We start from the raw sequence: 16,565 nt of genomic DNA on the forward strand, positions 1-16,565 counted from the left end.
CCTCCTGGAACCATCTCTCCTAAAATCAGATGATAGTCAATTTTATTATTTTATTATTCCTAGCACTAGTAAGCATAGTGGGCACTCTTTAAATATTTCAGTTATATTTTATGATCTTTTCCCCTCACACTGATTAAAACATTTACCAGACCTGAGATCCTGATATTCTCACCCAAATGAAAGTATCCTCTATTCATTCCAAATTTATTTGTTAAAAGCTTATTGTGTGCCAAGTAGCACAGTACGGTATGGTGGTGAACAAAACAAAGTCCTTTCCTGCATGTAGATTATATTCTGGTGAAATAGAAGGACAAAACAAATAGGTTGTGATAAGTTTGAGGAGGTAAAATTCAACAGAGTAAAGGATATTAGGGACAGGTTGTGCTGTGTGAGTAGTGTACTCTCTGAAGAGCTGACCTCTGAACAGAGATGCAGTGAGGAAGGAGCCATATAATATCTAGGAGAAGAAAGTTCCAACAGCAAGTGTAAAGGCTCAGAAGTGGATCTGTGCTACCCAAACCAAAAAGTCCACGATAGTGAAGCCAGTGGAGTTCCTCGAACCTGGCTTAATTGCTGGTATATATTTCTAGTCTCCTTTGAGCGAGATGCACAGAGGAGAGCTCCTAACGAAATTTAGGGCCCCTCATGCTAAAGTGGAATGCTTTTGCAGTCTCTCCTTCCCCCTTTTCCTCTCTTCGGAATCAACCTGTTTTATTTTTGGTTGTTTTGTTTTTTTTTTAAAGCCCAGGTTGTACCTGAAGACAAATGCTAAGAGTTAGCATCTCCGCTAAGAGGGTCTTGAGTATATAAAAGCTGTTGACTTATAAACTGTGGTTTGTTTAGTCTTTTAAGGATTTATAGGGGCACCTGGGTGGCTCAGTTGGTTAAGCATCTGACTTCGGCTCAGGTCATGATCTCACAGTTGGTGAATTCAAGCCCCGCGTCTGGCTGTGTGCTGACAGCTCAGAGCCTGGAGCCTGCTTCAGATTCTGTGTCTCCCTGTCTCTCCCTGCCCCTCCCCCACTCATGTGTGCACTCTCTCTCTCTCAAAATAATAAATATTAAAAAAATTTTTCTAAAGAATTTATAGACTTTATCCTCCTTCACTGTTGTATCCCCAGTACCAGAACAGTGCCTGCCACATAGTAGGTGAACATAATTTTTGAAAAACTAAATAACTAGAAGCATAATAGTCAGAGTTGAGAAAAGCAAGGGCATCACAGAATATGTGAATTTCCAGAAGGGCTGTCCACCTTTATATCCTTCTGGAAATAATCATTAGAATATAGTAATAGGACTAGTATATTAGGACTATCTGTTAGGACTAACCATTATAATAGGACTCTCTATTAGGACTATCTATTAGGACTAAACTTATAGATGCAAAATTGAGACTGTATAACTTGATGGAATCTATCTGGTTTGGGAATATAGGTATGCAATTTCTAATATTAACCAGTTACAACCAAAGAATCCTAAGAATAAATAGATTTTAGACATATGTTTTCTAGACTTTGAAACAGTTTAACTCCTTTTTGGATACAATGCCTCAAAAAAAACCCACCACCACCAACAACAACTTTATTTTAAACAATTATTTTCATTTTGTATGTTAGTAATTTCTTGACTTATGTAGAAATGTTTTTCCTCCTATGGTAGGTTGCTGTCTGCAATGGAGAACACAGCTTCTTTAGAGAAAATGCCTGCTGCATTTTCATTGTTTGAACATTATGATGACAGCTCAGCAAGAAGTGACCAGATGTTAAAACAAGTGGCTGGTAGGAATTTTAATATATTAATTACCTTGTTGAAATCTGGCAGTTTTTCCTTGTTTTTTTTTTTTTTCTTTTGTAAAGGTTTTTTTTTTTTTAATAAATACAGTTGAAAATGTTATATTAGTTTCAGGTGTACAACAATGATTCAAAAATTCTGCACATTGCTTGCAATGTGTACCTGGGTAAGTGTATTACCATCCATCACCACACAACGTTATTACAATGTTATTGACTATGTTCCCTGTGCTGTACTTTTCATCTCTGTGACTTATTTATTTTATAAGTAGAAGTCTGTACCTCTTAATCTCCTTTACATATTTCACTCATCCCCCAAATCCCCTCCCTTCTGGCAACCACCAGTTTGTTCTCTCTATATTTATGTTTCTGTTTCTGTTTTTGTTTGTTTACTCATTCTGTTTTTTAGATTCCACACATAAATGAAATCATATGGTATTTGTCTTTCTCTGTTTGACTTCACTTCACCTAATACTTTTTAGGTTCATCCATGTTGTTGCAAATGGAAAGATTCTGTTCTTTTTTATGGCTGAGTAATATTCCATTATATGTATATCACATTCCATATATATCACATCCTCTTTATCCATTCATCTGTCAACGGGCCTTTGAATTGCTTCTATCTTGGCTATTGTAAATAATGGTGCAATAAACATAGGGGTGCATGTATCTTTTCATATTACTGTGTGTGTTTTCTTTGGGTAAATACTCAACAGTAGAATTCCTGCATCATATGGTATTTCTGTTTGTAATTTTTTGAGGAATCTCCATACTGTTTTCCACAGTGGCTGAGCCCACTTACATTTCTACCAACAGTGCACACCAATATCCACAATCTCCACATCCTTGCCAAGACTTGTTTTTTCTTGTCTTTTTGATTCTAGCCATTCTTACCAGTATAAGGTGATATCTCATTGTGGTTTTGATTTGCATTTCCTGATGATGAGTGATGTTCAGCATCTTTTCATGTACCTGTTGGCCATCTGTATGTCTTCTTTGGAAGAATGTCTATTCAAGTCCTCTGCCCGTTTTTTAATTGAATTATTGGTGTTTTTTTGATGTTGAATTGTGTAAGTTCTTTATATGTTTTGAATATTAACCACTTAGATATATCATTTGAACATATCTTCTCCCATTCAGCAGGTTTCCTTTTAGTTTTGTTGATTATTTCCTTCACTGTGCAAAAGCTTTCATTTTGTTATTTAAATTTTTTTTTTCAACGTTTATTTATTTTTGGGACAGAGAGAGACAGAGCATGAACGGGGGAGGAGCAGAGAGAGAGGGAGACACAGAATCGGAAACAGGCTCCAGGCTCGGAGCCATCAGCCCAGAGCCTGACGCGGGCTCGAACTCACGGAACGCGAGATCGTGACCTGGCTGAAGTCCGACACTTAACCGACTGTGCCACCCAGGCACCCCAAAAGCTTTTCATTTTGGTATAATCTGAATAGTTTATATTTGCTTTATAGTTTTTGTATGTAAGGAAATATAACTGGAAAAAAACCTCTTAGTTGTAAAAATTTACAGCTAGATTCTGAATCAAAGCATAAAACTAGCGTACCATTACAGTTATAATCTGCATTTCCATTTGAACCTTTGTGACTGTCTTAGAATATCAAGGAGATAGGGAGAAGGAGTGATGGAACCAAAGGTCTCATCTTTTTTTTTTTTTTTCTCTTTGTAAAACAAGATTTCTCTCTCTGTCTTCTAGAGATTATTTGCTTCACTCCAGCAGTTAGGTATAGAAGGAAAAATAAATTAAATATTTTCATATCTGTTGAACAGATTTTTCCTTATGAGTGGTTTTTCTCTCTTCAACTGAGCCCCTGCCCCCTTTTTTTCATACTAAACAGATCAGTTAGAGAACTACCAGCTCAGCATCGTGCTCTGTGGCCAGGAGCCTCCTACTCAGCTGTCAGAAGCATCCTGCTGGCTCTTTAAAATATTTTTTAATGTGCTATTTTAACAAACAAGATAATGAAACTTATTTAGATTTCCCAAAGCTGGTGTGTTTCAGTGAAGTTACCAAGTTTCACTTACTGTAAAATGTACTCACCTATCTTCCTTAAAAGATGCTATATTCCTTCTAGACCACCTTAAAGACAGCTGATGTTTTTAAACTGACAATTAATTTACATTCCTGTAGGAACAATTTTAGTTTAGTAACTAGTAAAAGGCTTTTTCTGTGTCTTTTAGAAAGACCCAAAAAACCCATCAACCTTATATAAAGTACAAAATTCGATCATTTATCCTAATAGATTTTATCCATATATGTGTCAAACAAAAGGGTGGTTTTTGGTAGTGTCTTTAAGAGGCATTGAAATAGAGCAGTGAACTATTGGTGGGAATGGAAACTGGTATAGTCACTCTGAAAAACAGTATGGAAGTTCCTCAAAAAATTAAAAATAGAGCTACCTTATGACCCAGCAATTGTACTACTAGGTATTTATCCAAAGGATACAAAAATGCTGATTTGAAGGGGCACACGCACCCCAGTGTTTATAGCAGCACTATCAACAATAGCCAAATTATGGAAAGAGCCCAACTGTCCATTGACTGATGAACGGATAAAGAAGATGCAGTATATATAAAAAAAGGAATATTACTTAGCAATGAAAAAGAATGAAATCTTGCCATTTGCAACAACCTGGATGGAGCTGGAGTATATTATGCTAAGCGAAATAAGTCAGTAAGAGAAAGACAAATCTCATATGATTTAACTCATATGTGGAACTTAAGAAATAAAACAGGTGAACATAGGGGAAGGGAAGGAAAAATAAGATAAAAACAAAGAGGAAGGCAAACCACAAGAATCTCTTAAATACAGAGAACAAACTTAGGGTTGCTGGTGGGGAGGTGGGTGGGGCGATGGGCTAAACGGGTGATGGGCATTAAGGAAGGCACTTGTTAGGATGAGCACTGGGTGTTATGTGTAAGTTATGAATCACTAAATTCTACACCTTAAACCATTACTACTATGGTAGGTAGTAGGGTATGTTAACTAACTTGGATTTAAATTTAAAAAACCCCAGCAATTAGAGCGGTGATTGGAAAGTAAGAAATTCTGATTAATGAAATAGATTGTTTGCTTTTAAGGGATTCATTAAATGTTGTTTTTCATGTAGAAGGATTCTTTTGAATATCTGATAGGCAACGACAGGACATCTCATGTATTTTAGAGGCCACAGGGTTAAATTGTCACAAAGTGTTAATGATTTATTCGGAAATAGGGCACATGGCAGTCCCAGCAGTTCTGAGCTGTTTATAGGGAGACTGATTTCTGAGAGGAAAATGCCATGCATGGTGTGTCTGTTTCATAGAACTGGAGCCCAGGGTGTTGACTTGCTGCTAAATAGTTTTTGCTCATTTGTGACCAGTGATGCCTCTCAGATGTAAAATCGTTGCCTGGTACCAGAAAAGTTAATCTGATCATACCCTAAACCAATCAGAAATCCTAAGGAAAGGATGTGACTTTTCTGCTGGGAAACGGAACAGTCCCTAACACTCATTCCACACTTACATGATGCCATGTAAGGGTACCAGGGAGACTGTTAGCATCCAATCTCACAACAACCCTAGGAGATAGGTTTTGTTCTTATTCCCATTTGACAGGTGAAGACACAGAGGGAACAGAAAAATGTCTCTCATATTGCCCTAGATACACAGCTACTTGAGGGTAGGGGGTGTGTGTGGTGGGGGGCACTTAGGCTTCAAGGTCTTCATACTCGAACCACTCCTCCACACCAGAGAGGTGAAGCACACTGCTGTAGCAGGAAGGGTAACCAGAGATTAGTGACATCCAAGGCTTCCTTGACTTTGGCTCCTGCAGACTTTTTTTTATTATTATTTGTGGTAAAATACACATAACATAAAATTTACCATCTTAACCACTTTGAAGTGTACATCCACATCCTGTATAACTATCTCCATTATCCGTCTCCCAGATTCTTTTCATCTTGTAAAACTGAAACTCTGTACCTACGGAACAACACCTCCCCATTCCCCCAGCTCCCCAGCCTCTGGCAACCACCACCCCACTCCCTGTCTCTATGAGGTTAAGTACTCTACATCCCATGTATAAGTGGAATCATACAGTATTTGTCTTTTTGTGATTCACTTATTTAGCATCATGTCCTTAAGGTTCATCCATGTGTCAGAATGTCCTTCCTTTTCAAGGCTGAATAATATTGTATTGCATTGTATTGCATTGTATTGCATTGTATTGTATTGTATTGCGTTGTATGTGTTGTATTGTATCATATTGTATTGTATTGTGTTGTATGTTTATATCGCATTTTGCTTGTCCATTCATCTATTGATGTCCACTTGGGTTGCTTCCAATTTTTGGCTGTTGTGAATAATGCTGCTCTCCTGGGAAGAACTAGATGGAATGGGAATCTGCATCTGGCCACACAGGTCCTGAAGTCTAAGTTGATCTGATGCTTAACTTCCTGAGTGTGACAGCTCTTTATGGGCACACTCCATCAGAAGGAGGGAATCCATGGGGTGATTTCTCTGCCCAATTCCTTAGCCTCCAATAAAGAAGCCTTAAAATCTCATTTTGTATTTTTTTTTTTTTGGCATTACTCCTGTGCAAGTTTATTCCTATAGAAGTGTAAACAGAGTTGCTGACATATGAAATCTCAGTCTCTGATATTCTGCCACATGGGAATTGTAAATCCAGCCATAATCATTTGATTATATCTATGGAATATTCTTATTCTCTTTTTCAGAGTACTTTGAAAAGTAAAAGTATTTCCTGTTTTTGAAAAAGAATGTTTTAACTGTAATAATTTGGGGGAAAGGAACACATGAGGTCCAAAATCATTCCTAGCCCACACTCTTTGTTTAATTCTCTACAACTACTTCTTCCTTAAAATTTGGTGATTTGGGGGGAGTAAATATCACTTTTTAAGTTTGTTATGCTACCTGAGAGAGATGTTTCTGTAAACATGTTGTCATTTTTATTTATTATTTTTTAAATGTTTTATTTATTGTTTATATATATAGAGAGAGAGCATGAGTTGGGGAGGGGCAGAGAGAGAGAGAGACACACACACAGAATCGGAAGCAGGCTCCAGGCTCTGAGCTGTCGGCACAGAGCCTGACACGGGACTCGAGCTTACAAACCATGAGATCATGACCTGAACCAAAGTCGGACGCTTAACCGACTGAGCCACCCAGGCACCCCCATGTTGCCATTTTTAAAAACAGATATAGCTCAATGTAAAATTCATAGGAAAAAAGAAAGGGAGATTTTCATTGTTTATGCCTCAAGGAGTTCTCCTACACTGTTTCAAAGGCAATTGACAATAGTTGAAGAATTCTGCCTGGCTTTTCAGTAAACCTAGGTAACATGAAAATTTACTGAACTCCATTTATCCGGATGAACTCCTTTAGAATGTGACACTGATTTCCTGCTGGGAAGACAAACAGGAAAGTCAAAGACAGTGTATGGGTCTCTGAACCATTATCATTTGTTGGGGAGGTGCTCTGCCAGGCAGGCTTCTGAGTTTATTAAGCATGGCTGCTCAGCCTAAGTTTACTCAGCACGTCTTACCTCTGTAGACCCTCTGTGATATACCAGATGATGGATCCCCAGTTCAACTCACATCTTCACGGGCTTCCTGCCTTCTTCCCTCCATTGTCTGTGCTGCTGCCAAGGCCTTTTTGCCTTTTGAAAATTTAGCACTGCTGATATGTGAGAGAATCTGCTAAGCACTTAATGTATATATGCTGGTTACAACTAACCTGGGAGGAAATGTTATTATTATTATTGTTGTTTTCCCATTTTAAAGATGGGGAAACTGACACTAAGATAACACAGCTAGTAAGTGAGGGATCTGGCATTTAACATCAGGCTCTTCTTTGAAGTCCATGAACTTGACCACCCGTTTATCCTGCTTCTAATTTTTCATAATTCTGTACTTCCTCAGCTCTTTATGTCTTTATTGAATCTTCGATTTGTCTCTTTTTGTTCCATCCCTTAGACCATTTATTTTTTTTTCTTGTTTTTACCTTCTTGTTGAACTAACCTTTGTTGTCTTTTCCTTCGGTGTTGACTTTTAATAAAGTAATCTCATAAGACTTGGCCCATAGTATTTCAGTAAGCTTATCTCTCAGGAAATGTTGACTGGAAAAAATAACCACAAAAACAAATTTAGAAGCATAACATCTTTTCAACTATAGGAATAACCTTTTCCTCTAATTTGTAAAATATGTTCAGTGCTTTTGTATCTCAAAATTTTGGAAGACAATTGCATTGGAGCTTGATTTATGGTGTTGTATACACTGTTAATGTTCAATATGCATAATGTTAACTTTTTAAATCTCTGTGAAAACTCTTGAGAATATTGTCTGAATTTAAAATTCAGAATAACAGAGTTATATCAGATATCTAAACCTTATCTTTGAATCAGTTAATAGTGTACTTTTTCTCCTATGTAATTTTAATATTTTATTTAATATTTTTAAAAAATATGTAGGTATAGTCACATTGGAAAGAGAAAATGGAATATAATTTCAGAAAGTGTATTTTGATATTTTATTCATACAAGTCTTTTCTCTGTTTTGATCATGTAGCAACTAAATCTCAAAAGGGTTTTATTTATCTCTTTTGTGAACATAGACTCTATGTTGAAGGATACAACATTGGTTAGGTAGCAGAGCAACTCAAGTTTTTGTTTTGAATGAAAACCATATCATTTGATGCATCCTCTAACCTGTATACATTTATTACTCTGAATATAGGACCACAGAGGAGTATTTTCAAGTGATCATATTTTGGGGTCTATTTTTATTTCTATGTGGATATAAGCACACATATACAAATGGATAAAAAACATTTTGGAGGGATATGCCCTCAAATGTCACAGTGGTTGTCTCCAGTGAGAGTCTTTGGGGTGGGGGGTGTTGAGAATGAGAGAGCCCTTCCACTTTTACTCCACGTACTTCTATATTGTTTGAATTTTTTTCAACAGGCCTAAGGGACTTTTGTAAAAGGAAAAAAAATCAATAAATAAAAACAGCATTAGTGATAATAAATCTTGCTTATATTGCAGTTCCACAACCTCCTAGATTAGAACCTCAGGAACCCAATTCTGCCACTAGCACAACAATTGCAGTTTATTGGAGCATGAACAAGGAAGACGTCATTGACTCATTCCAGGTTTACTGCATGGAGGAACCACAAGATGACCAAGAAGTGAACGGTAGGATCTCTAACACAGATACAGATGTGTGTGTACGTTTCTGCATCTTTATGTGAAGTACTTACAGATATCCGTATTAAGACTCATTCCACAATGCGTTTGTGGCCACATACAGAAACAACAATAAGCCAACAACCACATAAGTAAACAAAAGACGTATAAGCAAATATTGGAAGTCAGAATCAAGAAAAAGAAAATGCATAGGTATCATAATGGTCAACATGAATATTGTAATTGAGATTCAAATTTGGCTTTGAGTTCGCAGGATAACAGGAGCAACTAAGATAGTCTCATTTTCGAAAAGGAAGTAACATACCAGCCTTTCAGGGAGAACAAGTCCCTTTCAGTGCTTGAATCTAAAAGAAAGTATAACACGTACCATTTTGCAGGGGAGAAATGAGCCATATATAGGACAGTGTCCTCCATAATAATTGTAGCACAAATGTAGGATTAGATGTCATGGTTGGCAGTTTCTCAGATCCATCTTGATAAAAGCTGCAAACAAACCATAAAGGTTAATTTAGAGTTCACAATTCTTGAGGCATGGGCTTTGAAAAATGTGCTTTCCTCATGTTCCCAATTAATATGCATAGAGAAGTGAAAGTGCTTAGTAGGGTGAATGTATGATACATCTTTAGTGTATGATACATCTTTAGAGCCTCTGTAAATATCTCTCTGTTCAGTAGGACTTGTTTTTTCTTTCATTTTTTTTTTTTTTGAGAGAGAGAGAGAGAGAGAGAGAGAGAGAGAGAACGTGTGAGCAGGGGAGGGGCAGAGAGAGAGGGAGACACAGAATCTGAAGCAGGCTCCCGGCTCTGAGCGGTCAGCACAGGGCATGACACGGGGCTCAAACTCAGGAACCATGAGATCATGACCTGAGCCGAAGTTGGACTCTTAGCCAACTGAGCCATCCAGGCACCCCTGTTCAGTAGGAGTTGTAATAAGACCTGGAAACCAGACACTTTGAGGTTGTACTTCCTGATGAATCAGAGCTGGGTGTGCTGGCATTCTATATTGCTTGTTGAAGACAGACCCACATTTTTTGGAAAACAGAGGAGCACACGACAGGATGGACATGCTATTCCAAAACTCAGGAGCCCAATTTGTAATGAGGAATGAATTTTATTATATTTCACTGTTACCAAGATTTAAATTTTTTGAGATGTCATGTGATACATATTTAAATTAGAAAAAAGTTTAAAAAAATTTACAAAGGCAACCATAGACATAGTGTGAAGTTGGCTAAGTTTGTCAGTTAAGGACTCTTTATTTTACTGGTGACCTATGACCACATACAACATGAGATAAGTGTTATCCCCATTTGCAAATAAGAAAACTGATGTGAGGTTAAGTAATTTTCTGAAGGCCACACAACTTATACATGACAGGGGTAGGACTCAAGCACAAACCTTTGAGACTCCAAAGCTTATGTTTTTGTCTGCTTGTCTCTGGGTTTGTCTTGTTATACCACACTTCCTCTTCCTCTGTATCTAGCTGCATATGTCATGGACCTTCGTGACTCTCCAAGACTCCTCTTAACAATGATTTATTGATTGCCTGAAGTGCGTTTTTTTCTTAGTACTTCACCTCCGCATCTGCCCCAGCCCCTAAACACTTACCTGTCCTGTGTCTCATCTATTCACCGCCTTGAAATCTGCAGATGCCCGTTAGCTAATCTGGTGATCTATACTGTGATGCCCTGCTCTGTGTAGGGTCTCCAGCAATGAATGTTATGTGCGTTGTTAAAAGAAGTACTGGGGCAACGGAACTCAGCCCAAGAGGATGATTCCACTGAAAACTGTAGCCACAGTTTCTAGGATGTGGGGGAAATGTTTTTTACTGTGTAAGTCCTTATAAGATTCTTTAAACCAAACTTTCTGTCCAGAAAGAAGAGCTCATTGGGACAGAAAGATGCAATTAAATAAATGGAGTTGAAGAGTTCCTAAATTTCCTTTAAAAGTAAATGATCTGGGCTTCTTAACTGGGGGAGTTTTGAAGATGTGATTTTTAAGAGTAATCAGGGAGGAAAACTAAAATTATCAGGGCTAATTCAAAAAAGAAAATAATTCTTTTTAAAGGAGAAAACATTTCAGTAAGAATAATCAGATTGGCCCAAAGGGGCAGGTGTTCGTAATGGTATCGAGTAATGATACTACTAAAATATTGAGAGTAAAGTGACTTAGAAATTTTAGGAAATGTCTTAATTGACCAAATTGCTTTTTAGAATAGTTTGTGACCTATCAAAGTTATTTAAGTATTTCTGTAAGTTGTGGAACTCTCTAGTTGGAATGATTCTGGAATTCATGAAGAGGAACCAGGATTTGAAACTTTGAAAATTATACTGAATACTAAAATTGTTGACTAATTTGGGAAGTTGCTTTATAACATCATAAATTTGGAAAACATGGGGTTGTCCTTATTTTATTACATGCTCTCCTGAAATATTGGCATTGCTTCTTAAGAATTTTTTGAGAATGTATTACTGAGATTTAAGCTAACATAAACGATGCAATTTTAGTATTTGCTATTGAACTACATTACTTTAATTGTGGCAGATGAAGTTCATATCTTACTAATATCCTATTATTTTCTGTAAGTGTTCACATGTAATACGGCATCATTCTAAATGTCTCTTTTTAGCATGCTCTTGTTTTCTTAGGTATTTGAAAATACTAGCTATCACCAAATGATATCTGTAAGTTTATCAGTTTGAATTTTCCACTGAAAATAGTAGACCAATTCTTCTAGTAGCTAATTTCCAATTAACTTTAGAAGACACCCTAAAGTTTATAATTGTGTTTTGTGCTAGACTTGGTGGAAGAATACAGATTGACAGTGAAAGAAAGCTACTGCATTTTTGAAGATCTGGAACCTGGCCGTTGCTATCAAGTGTGGGTAATGGCTGTGAACTTCACTGGATGTAGTCTGCCGAGCGAAAGGGCAGTTTTTAGAACAGGTAAAGAAATGTTAAGGGGGTGTCAGGAGGCAATTTTCAATTCTTCATAGATTACTAAGATCAACCTATAAGCATTTATTAAGCACCTATAGTGTGCTAGGTGTTGTGCAGTGGTGAGTACACAATGATGAGTAAAACTGGGCTCCTGTTCTCAAGAAGCTTGCTGTCAAGGGCGAGAGATAAAACAAAACAAAATATCATAAAAATTGTGGTAAGGGTCATGATCTATTTATGTACAAGTTATTGTGAAAACACTCCAGAGGAGTACTCAAGAGAGCCTGGGACAGGGGCAGGTTTAGGAATGGCTCCTTAGAATTGCTGCCTAAATGGAACCCTTTGAAGGATCAGTTAAAGGAGTATATTCCATTTATAGAAAACATATGAGCAGAGGCATCAAGGTAAGAAAAAGTATGGAGTGTGCAGGGCACTACAAGAAGTTTAGAATTATTTCTTTGACTTAAAAACAAGGAGAGGAAAGATGTGAGGTGACAAAGGCTAGTGTATGGGGGCCATGTTTGATAAGGTAAGATTGGGCTTCATCGTATGGATACTAGGAGCCCCGAAAGGTTTTTCAGCGATGATATTCAACTGGGAATGCATCCCATGATGGAATCTTTTCACTGAAGGCTGCCATGGGTGTGGCATAAGCCAGGTTTGCATCACCTTTAAGATCATTCTAACTACTTCAGGGGGAGAAATGACTCACTCCCACCATTTTATTCTTTCTTCTTGCCTCCTAAAATAAGTATTTATTGAGTACCTACTGAAGGCAAGATTATGGCTAACTTGTGTGAAGGGAGACAGACAAGAATCTATATTGTTATTTGCTTGTAGATATATAAAAAAACTGTTGAGATTTATAGGAAGCTAATATTAGAGGCTTTCTGGGGATGGGTGAAAACTGTACAGTTTAGAAGGCAGAGGTGGGAGGGGGACTTTTCATTATATACATTATCTTTTGGGCTTTCAACCAAGAATGTATTTTTTAATCAAAAATTAAAATGAAACCATGCCCAAGCACTCTTCCCAGGGTACGAGGGAAGCAGAGCTGATGTTGATTGTTCCGTGATTGCTTTGGTTCTCTCTCGCAGCACCCTCCACCCCTGTAATCCGCGCCGAGGACTGTACTGTGTGTTGGAACACAGCCACCATCCGATGGCGGCCTGCCAACCTGGAGGCCACTGAGACTTACACTCTGGAGTACTGCAGACAGCACTCTCCCGAGGGTGAGGGCCTGAGGTAAGGATCTTTTCCATAGGGAGAGCCCAGGGTGCCTGGAACTCAGCTCAAGGTCCTAACCTAACTGAGCTTCTGCCTAGAGAGGGAGAAGAGCTTCCTAACATCCTGCTGAGCTCATTAAGCTGTTGACTTGATTTGCAACTCCATCACTATATTCGTCAATGAACTCCAAGTTTGTAATAAAACACATGCTACACAATGTAGAATAATAACTCCCTTGTAAGAAAAATGTATGCAAATTTTAATAAGATAGAACATTCTTTGAGGTATATTTAACTTGAGTCGTTAGACAGGATTTATGCATATTTCATGCATTTTTTAGTAGTTATATCAGAATAGATACACCTAACTCAGGAAACTAATAGTGAGCTTATATATAATGTAAATCTGTGTCTCCATGATGTATTGGTAATATAAAGGAGCTAATTATATATATGTATATATACATATGTGTGTATATGTATAATATGTATATGTATACATATGTATATGTGTGTGTATATATATTATATACATAATATATATACATATGTATATGTGGGTGTATATATAAATATTATATATATTATGTATATATAATTACAGAGACATACCTGCCTCTCCAAGAGCAAGAAGGATCTAAAGAGATTTTTCCAGGAAAAAAAGAAATGGGAAGCTCTCTCACTAAACTTATAAAGCTTTAATTTGTTAATAAAGGGGTATGCATCCTGGGGGCATTTGGTAAATGTTAATTTATTTACTGAGGTGGTGATTTCTTAGACTCTAATCCATGGCAATAGAGCAAGTTCACATTCCATGATGAGTATTCAGATCATTATTATTAATGCTCATATTTTAATAGAGGCACTTTTAGCTTGTTTTCATTTATTTATCTTTTTGAAATGTTTATTTAAAATTTTTTTAAATGTTTATTATTGAGAGACAGAGAGAGACAGAGCATGAGCATGAGAGGGACAGAGAGAGGGGGAGACACAGGATCAGAAACAGGCTCCAGGCTCTGAGCTGTCAGCACAGAGCCCGACGTGGGGCTCGAACTCACAAACTGCAAGATCATGACCTGAGCCGAAGTCAGATGCTTAACTGGCTGAGCCACCCAGGCGCCCCTGAAATGTTTGTTTATTTTTGACAGAGAGAGAGAGGGCACGAGTTGGGGAGGGGCAGAGAGAGAGAGGGGGGGGATCAGAAGTAGGCTCTGCACTGTTAGCAGTGAGCCCGATGTGGGACTAGAACCCACAAACTGTGAGATCATGACCTGAGCCGAAGTCAGATGCTTAACCAACTGAGCCTCCAAGCACCCCTAGCTTGTTTTTAAAACAAAGTTTACTGAAATAAATTATTTTGGTAGGATATAAAACTTTGAAATAATAGTACAACATTAGGCGGCTTTTTAATAAAGTATATTATTTAAGCTCTTGATTATCTACATGATCAATCAACAACTATTTATTTAGTTATGTAAGGTTTCACACGACTGAGCAATAATCATAGTTTCTTTCAAATATGTGAAGACAGGCCTCACAAAACAATGATCAAACAATGAATTCATGTTGAGTGGGGTATGTATGGGTGGGATGTAGGCATTTCAGCAGATGTGAGAACATAGTAAATGTACATAAAACAACATAGCTGTTAATGTGCCAACTGCTGGATGGCAGACCTCAATAATCAGCAAATAGAGGCGAGGTGAACTCTGACCACAATGGAGTGGGAGAAGAAGAAATGGGGGCAGGGGGAGTAGGGAGAGAAAGAGACAGAGACAGAGAGATTATAACTGACTTTTATTGAGCATTTACTGTGTGCCAGTCACTGTTTTTGCCTTATTTAATTCTCATAAGAACTCAGAGAAAACAGACTCTTTGAGAGGGTACTCAGCTAGTGAGTAACAATCAGGATTCAAGCCCCATTTTGTCAGTTGTCAAAGTCCAAGCTGCTAATCCCCATTTAATGTCACCTAGGGGCATCCTGAAACTTCCTGGAACTTCTCCACAAAAAACCCTTGGTGTCATGAGAACCCCGTATCAGCAGTGCCCAAGTCCCTGGCAACCCCTCCCACTGTTCTCCGCCATCACCTCAGTTCTTTCTGAAGCAAAATCAGACTGTTAAGGAGTGCTCTGAAATGACTCATCCTTGTTATGGCATCTGGCCTCAGCTGACATTTGCATAAATAATAGCACAGTTGGATTCTTAAATCAGCAGGGATCTGGAAACCCTGAGATCTAGTGGCCATCGCACTAAGGGAACTGTGATGTCATCTCATAAATGTGGCTACAGGGAGAAGGAATGGGGGGATGGATGGGGAAATGGCAATCCATTGAGGGCCTCAACATGCCAGGAACTATGCTAAATCTCTTTCAACTCTCTCAAAAATCCTAGGAGGGAGGTGAGGTGATGAACTCCATTAAATGAGATTCAAGAAAGTTAAATAATTTGGCCAAGGTATTAAATGATGGAGTGAGAATTTGGAGTCAGAATTCAGACTCAGATCTGTCTTATTCTCTCCACTAGTTCTAAAACTTGTATTATTATATAGACTGAGTTAGCATACTTCAACTGCCTGACAATAGGGAGTTATTATGTATCTAGAATTTCTTTTGACATATGAAAATTATAGATGTAAAGAGAGAATGCAGTATCATTATTCAAACCTTTCCTGACCAATGTTTTTCCTTTCCCTGATGACCCTTGGGGCCTCAAAACAAAACAAAACAAAAACAAAAAACCAAAATATTCATTTAGTATCAACAATGAATAATACATTCCAAACAAATCCTTCTATCAAAGCCAAAGAAGCAAAAGACGGTTCCATTTGTAAGAAGAAAATGGCCACCCACAAATGTTATTAAGACAAAAGTTGTGCTAATTAAAACATAAGGCTTGTCATTATTTTATTCTGTTTGGGACTTGCTGGTAGGTTCATTCTAATTTTTCTTGTTAAAGGAGAGCCTCTGAGAGGCTGGATAAGCAGATGTTCCTAGTAGTTATAGAACAGTACAGGGATCCTTTGTTATTGAATGCATATAGTCCAGCAAGTTTAAAGTGAAGGGAAATTCCACATTCAGAGCCTTGTTGATAGCTTGGAGCTGTTTTGGAGATGGAACTGTTTTCCAGGTGCTAAAAGATTCCTCAGTGCCAGGAGGTAGAATGGTATATCCAATCCACAACCCAGGGGGGACTCTCCAGCCTCTGGATCCCTGCTGAGTCTGACAAAAAAAATAACTTCTTGAAGCAAACACACATTTGTTGGCCACAAATCACTACCTTGTTCATTTGCTAAGTCTGTTGCCGATGTACAACATTAGAGACATTCCTCATCAGTACAAGAACCCTCAGTGTCTTAAACCCCAGGTTGGCATCAAGAGACTGCAATAA

At 37.8% G+C, this 16,565-nt stretch overlaps 1 protein-coding gene across 2 annotated transcripts in view; it reads left to right on the plus strand.

Moving 5' to 3' along the window:
• The window catches only part of CMYA5 (cardiomyopathy associated 5), an 88,930-nt gene that overhangs the window by 52,414 nt on the left and 19,951 nt on the right, over positions 1-16,565 (plus strand). The window contains exons 6-9 of one of the 2 annotated variants that reach the window (XM_027039277.2): positions 1,660-1,778; positions 8,852-9,001; positions 11,811-11,957; positions 13,049-13,196. In XM_027039277.2, coding sequence (XP_026895078.1) covers positions 1,660-1,778; positions 8,852-9,001; positions 11,811-11,957; positions 13,049-13,196 — 564 coding nt within the window. Of the gene's footprint in view, positions 1-1,659; positions 1,779-8,851; positions 9,002-11,810; positions 11,958-13,048; positions 13,197-16,565 lie in introns of those variants that run through there. The other variant, XR_008299312.1, reaches the window with a different exon arrangement.

The sequence above is a fragment of the Acinonyx jubatus genome, chromosome A1 (assembly GCF_027475565.1).
Source record: "Acinonyx jubatus isolate Ajub_Pintada_27869175 chromosome A1, VMU_Ajub_asm_v1.0, whole genome shotgun sequence".
NCBI classification, from domain to species: Eukaryota; Metazoa; Chordata; class Mammalia; order Carnivora; family Felidae; genus Acinonyx; species Acinonyx jubatus.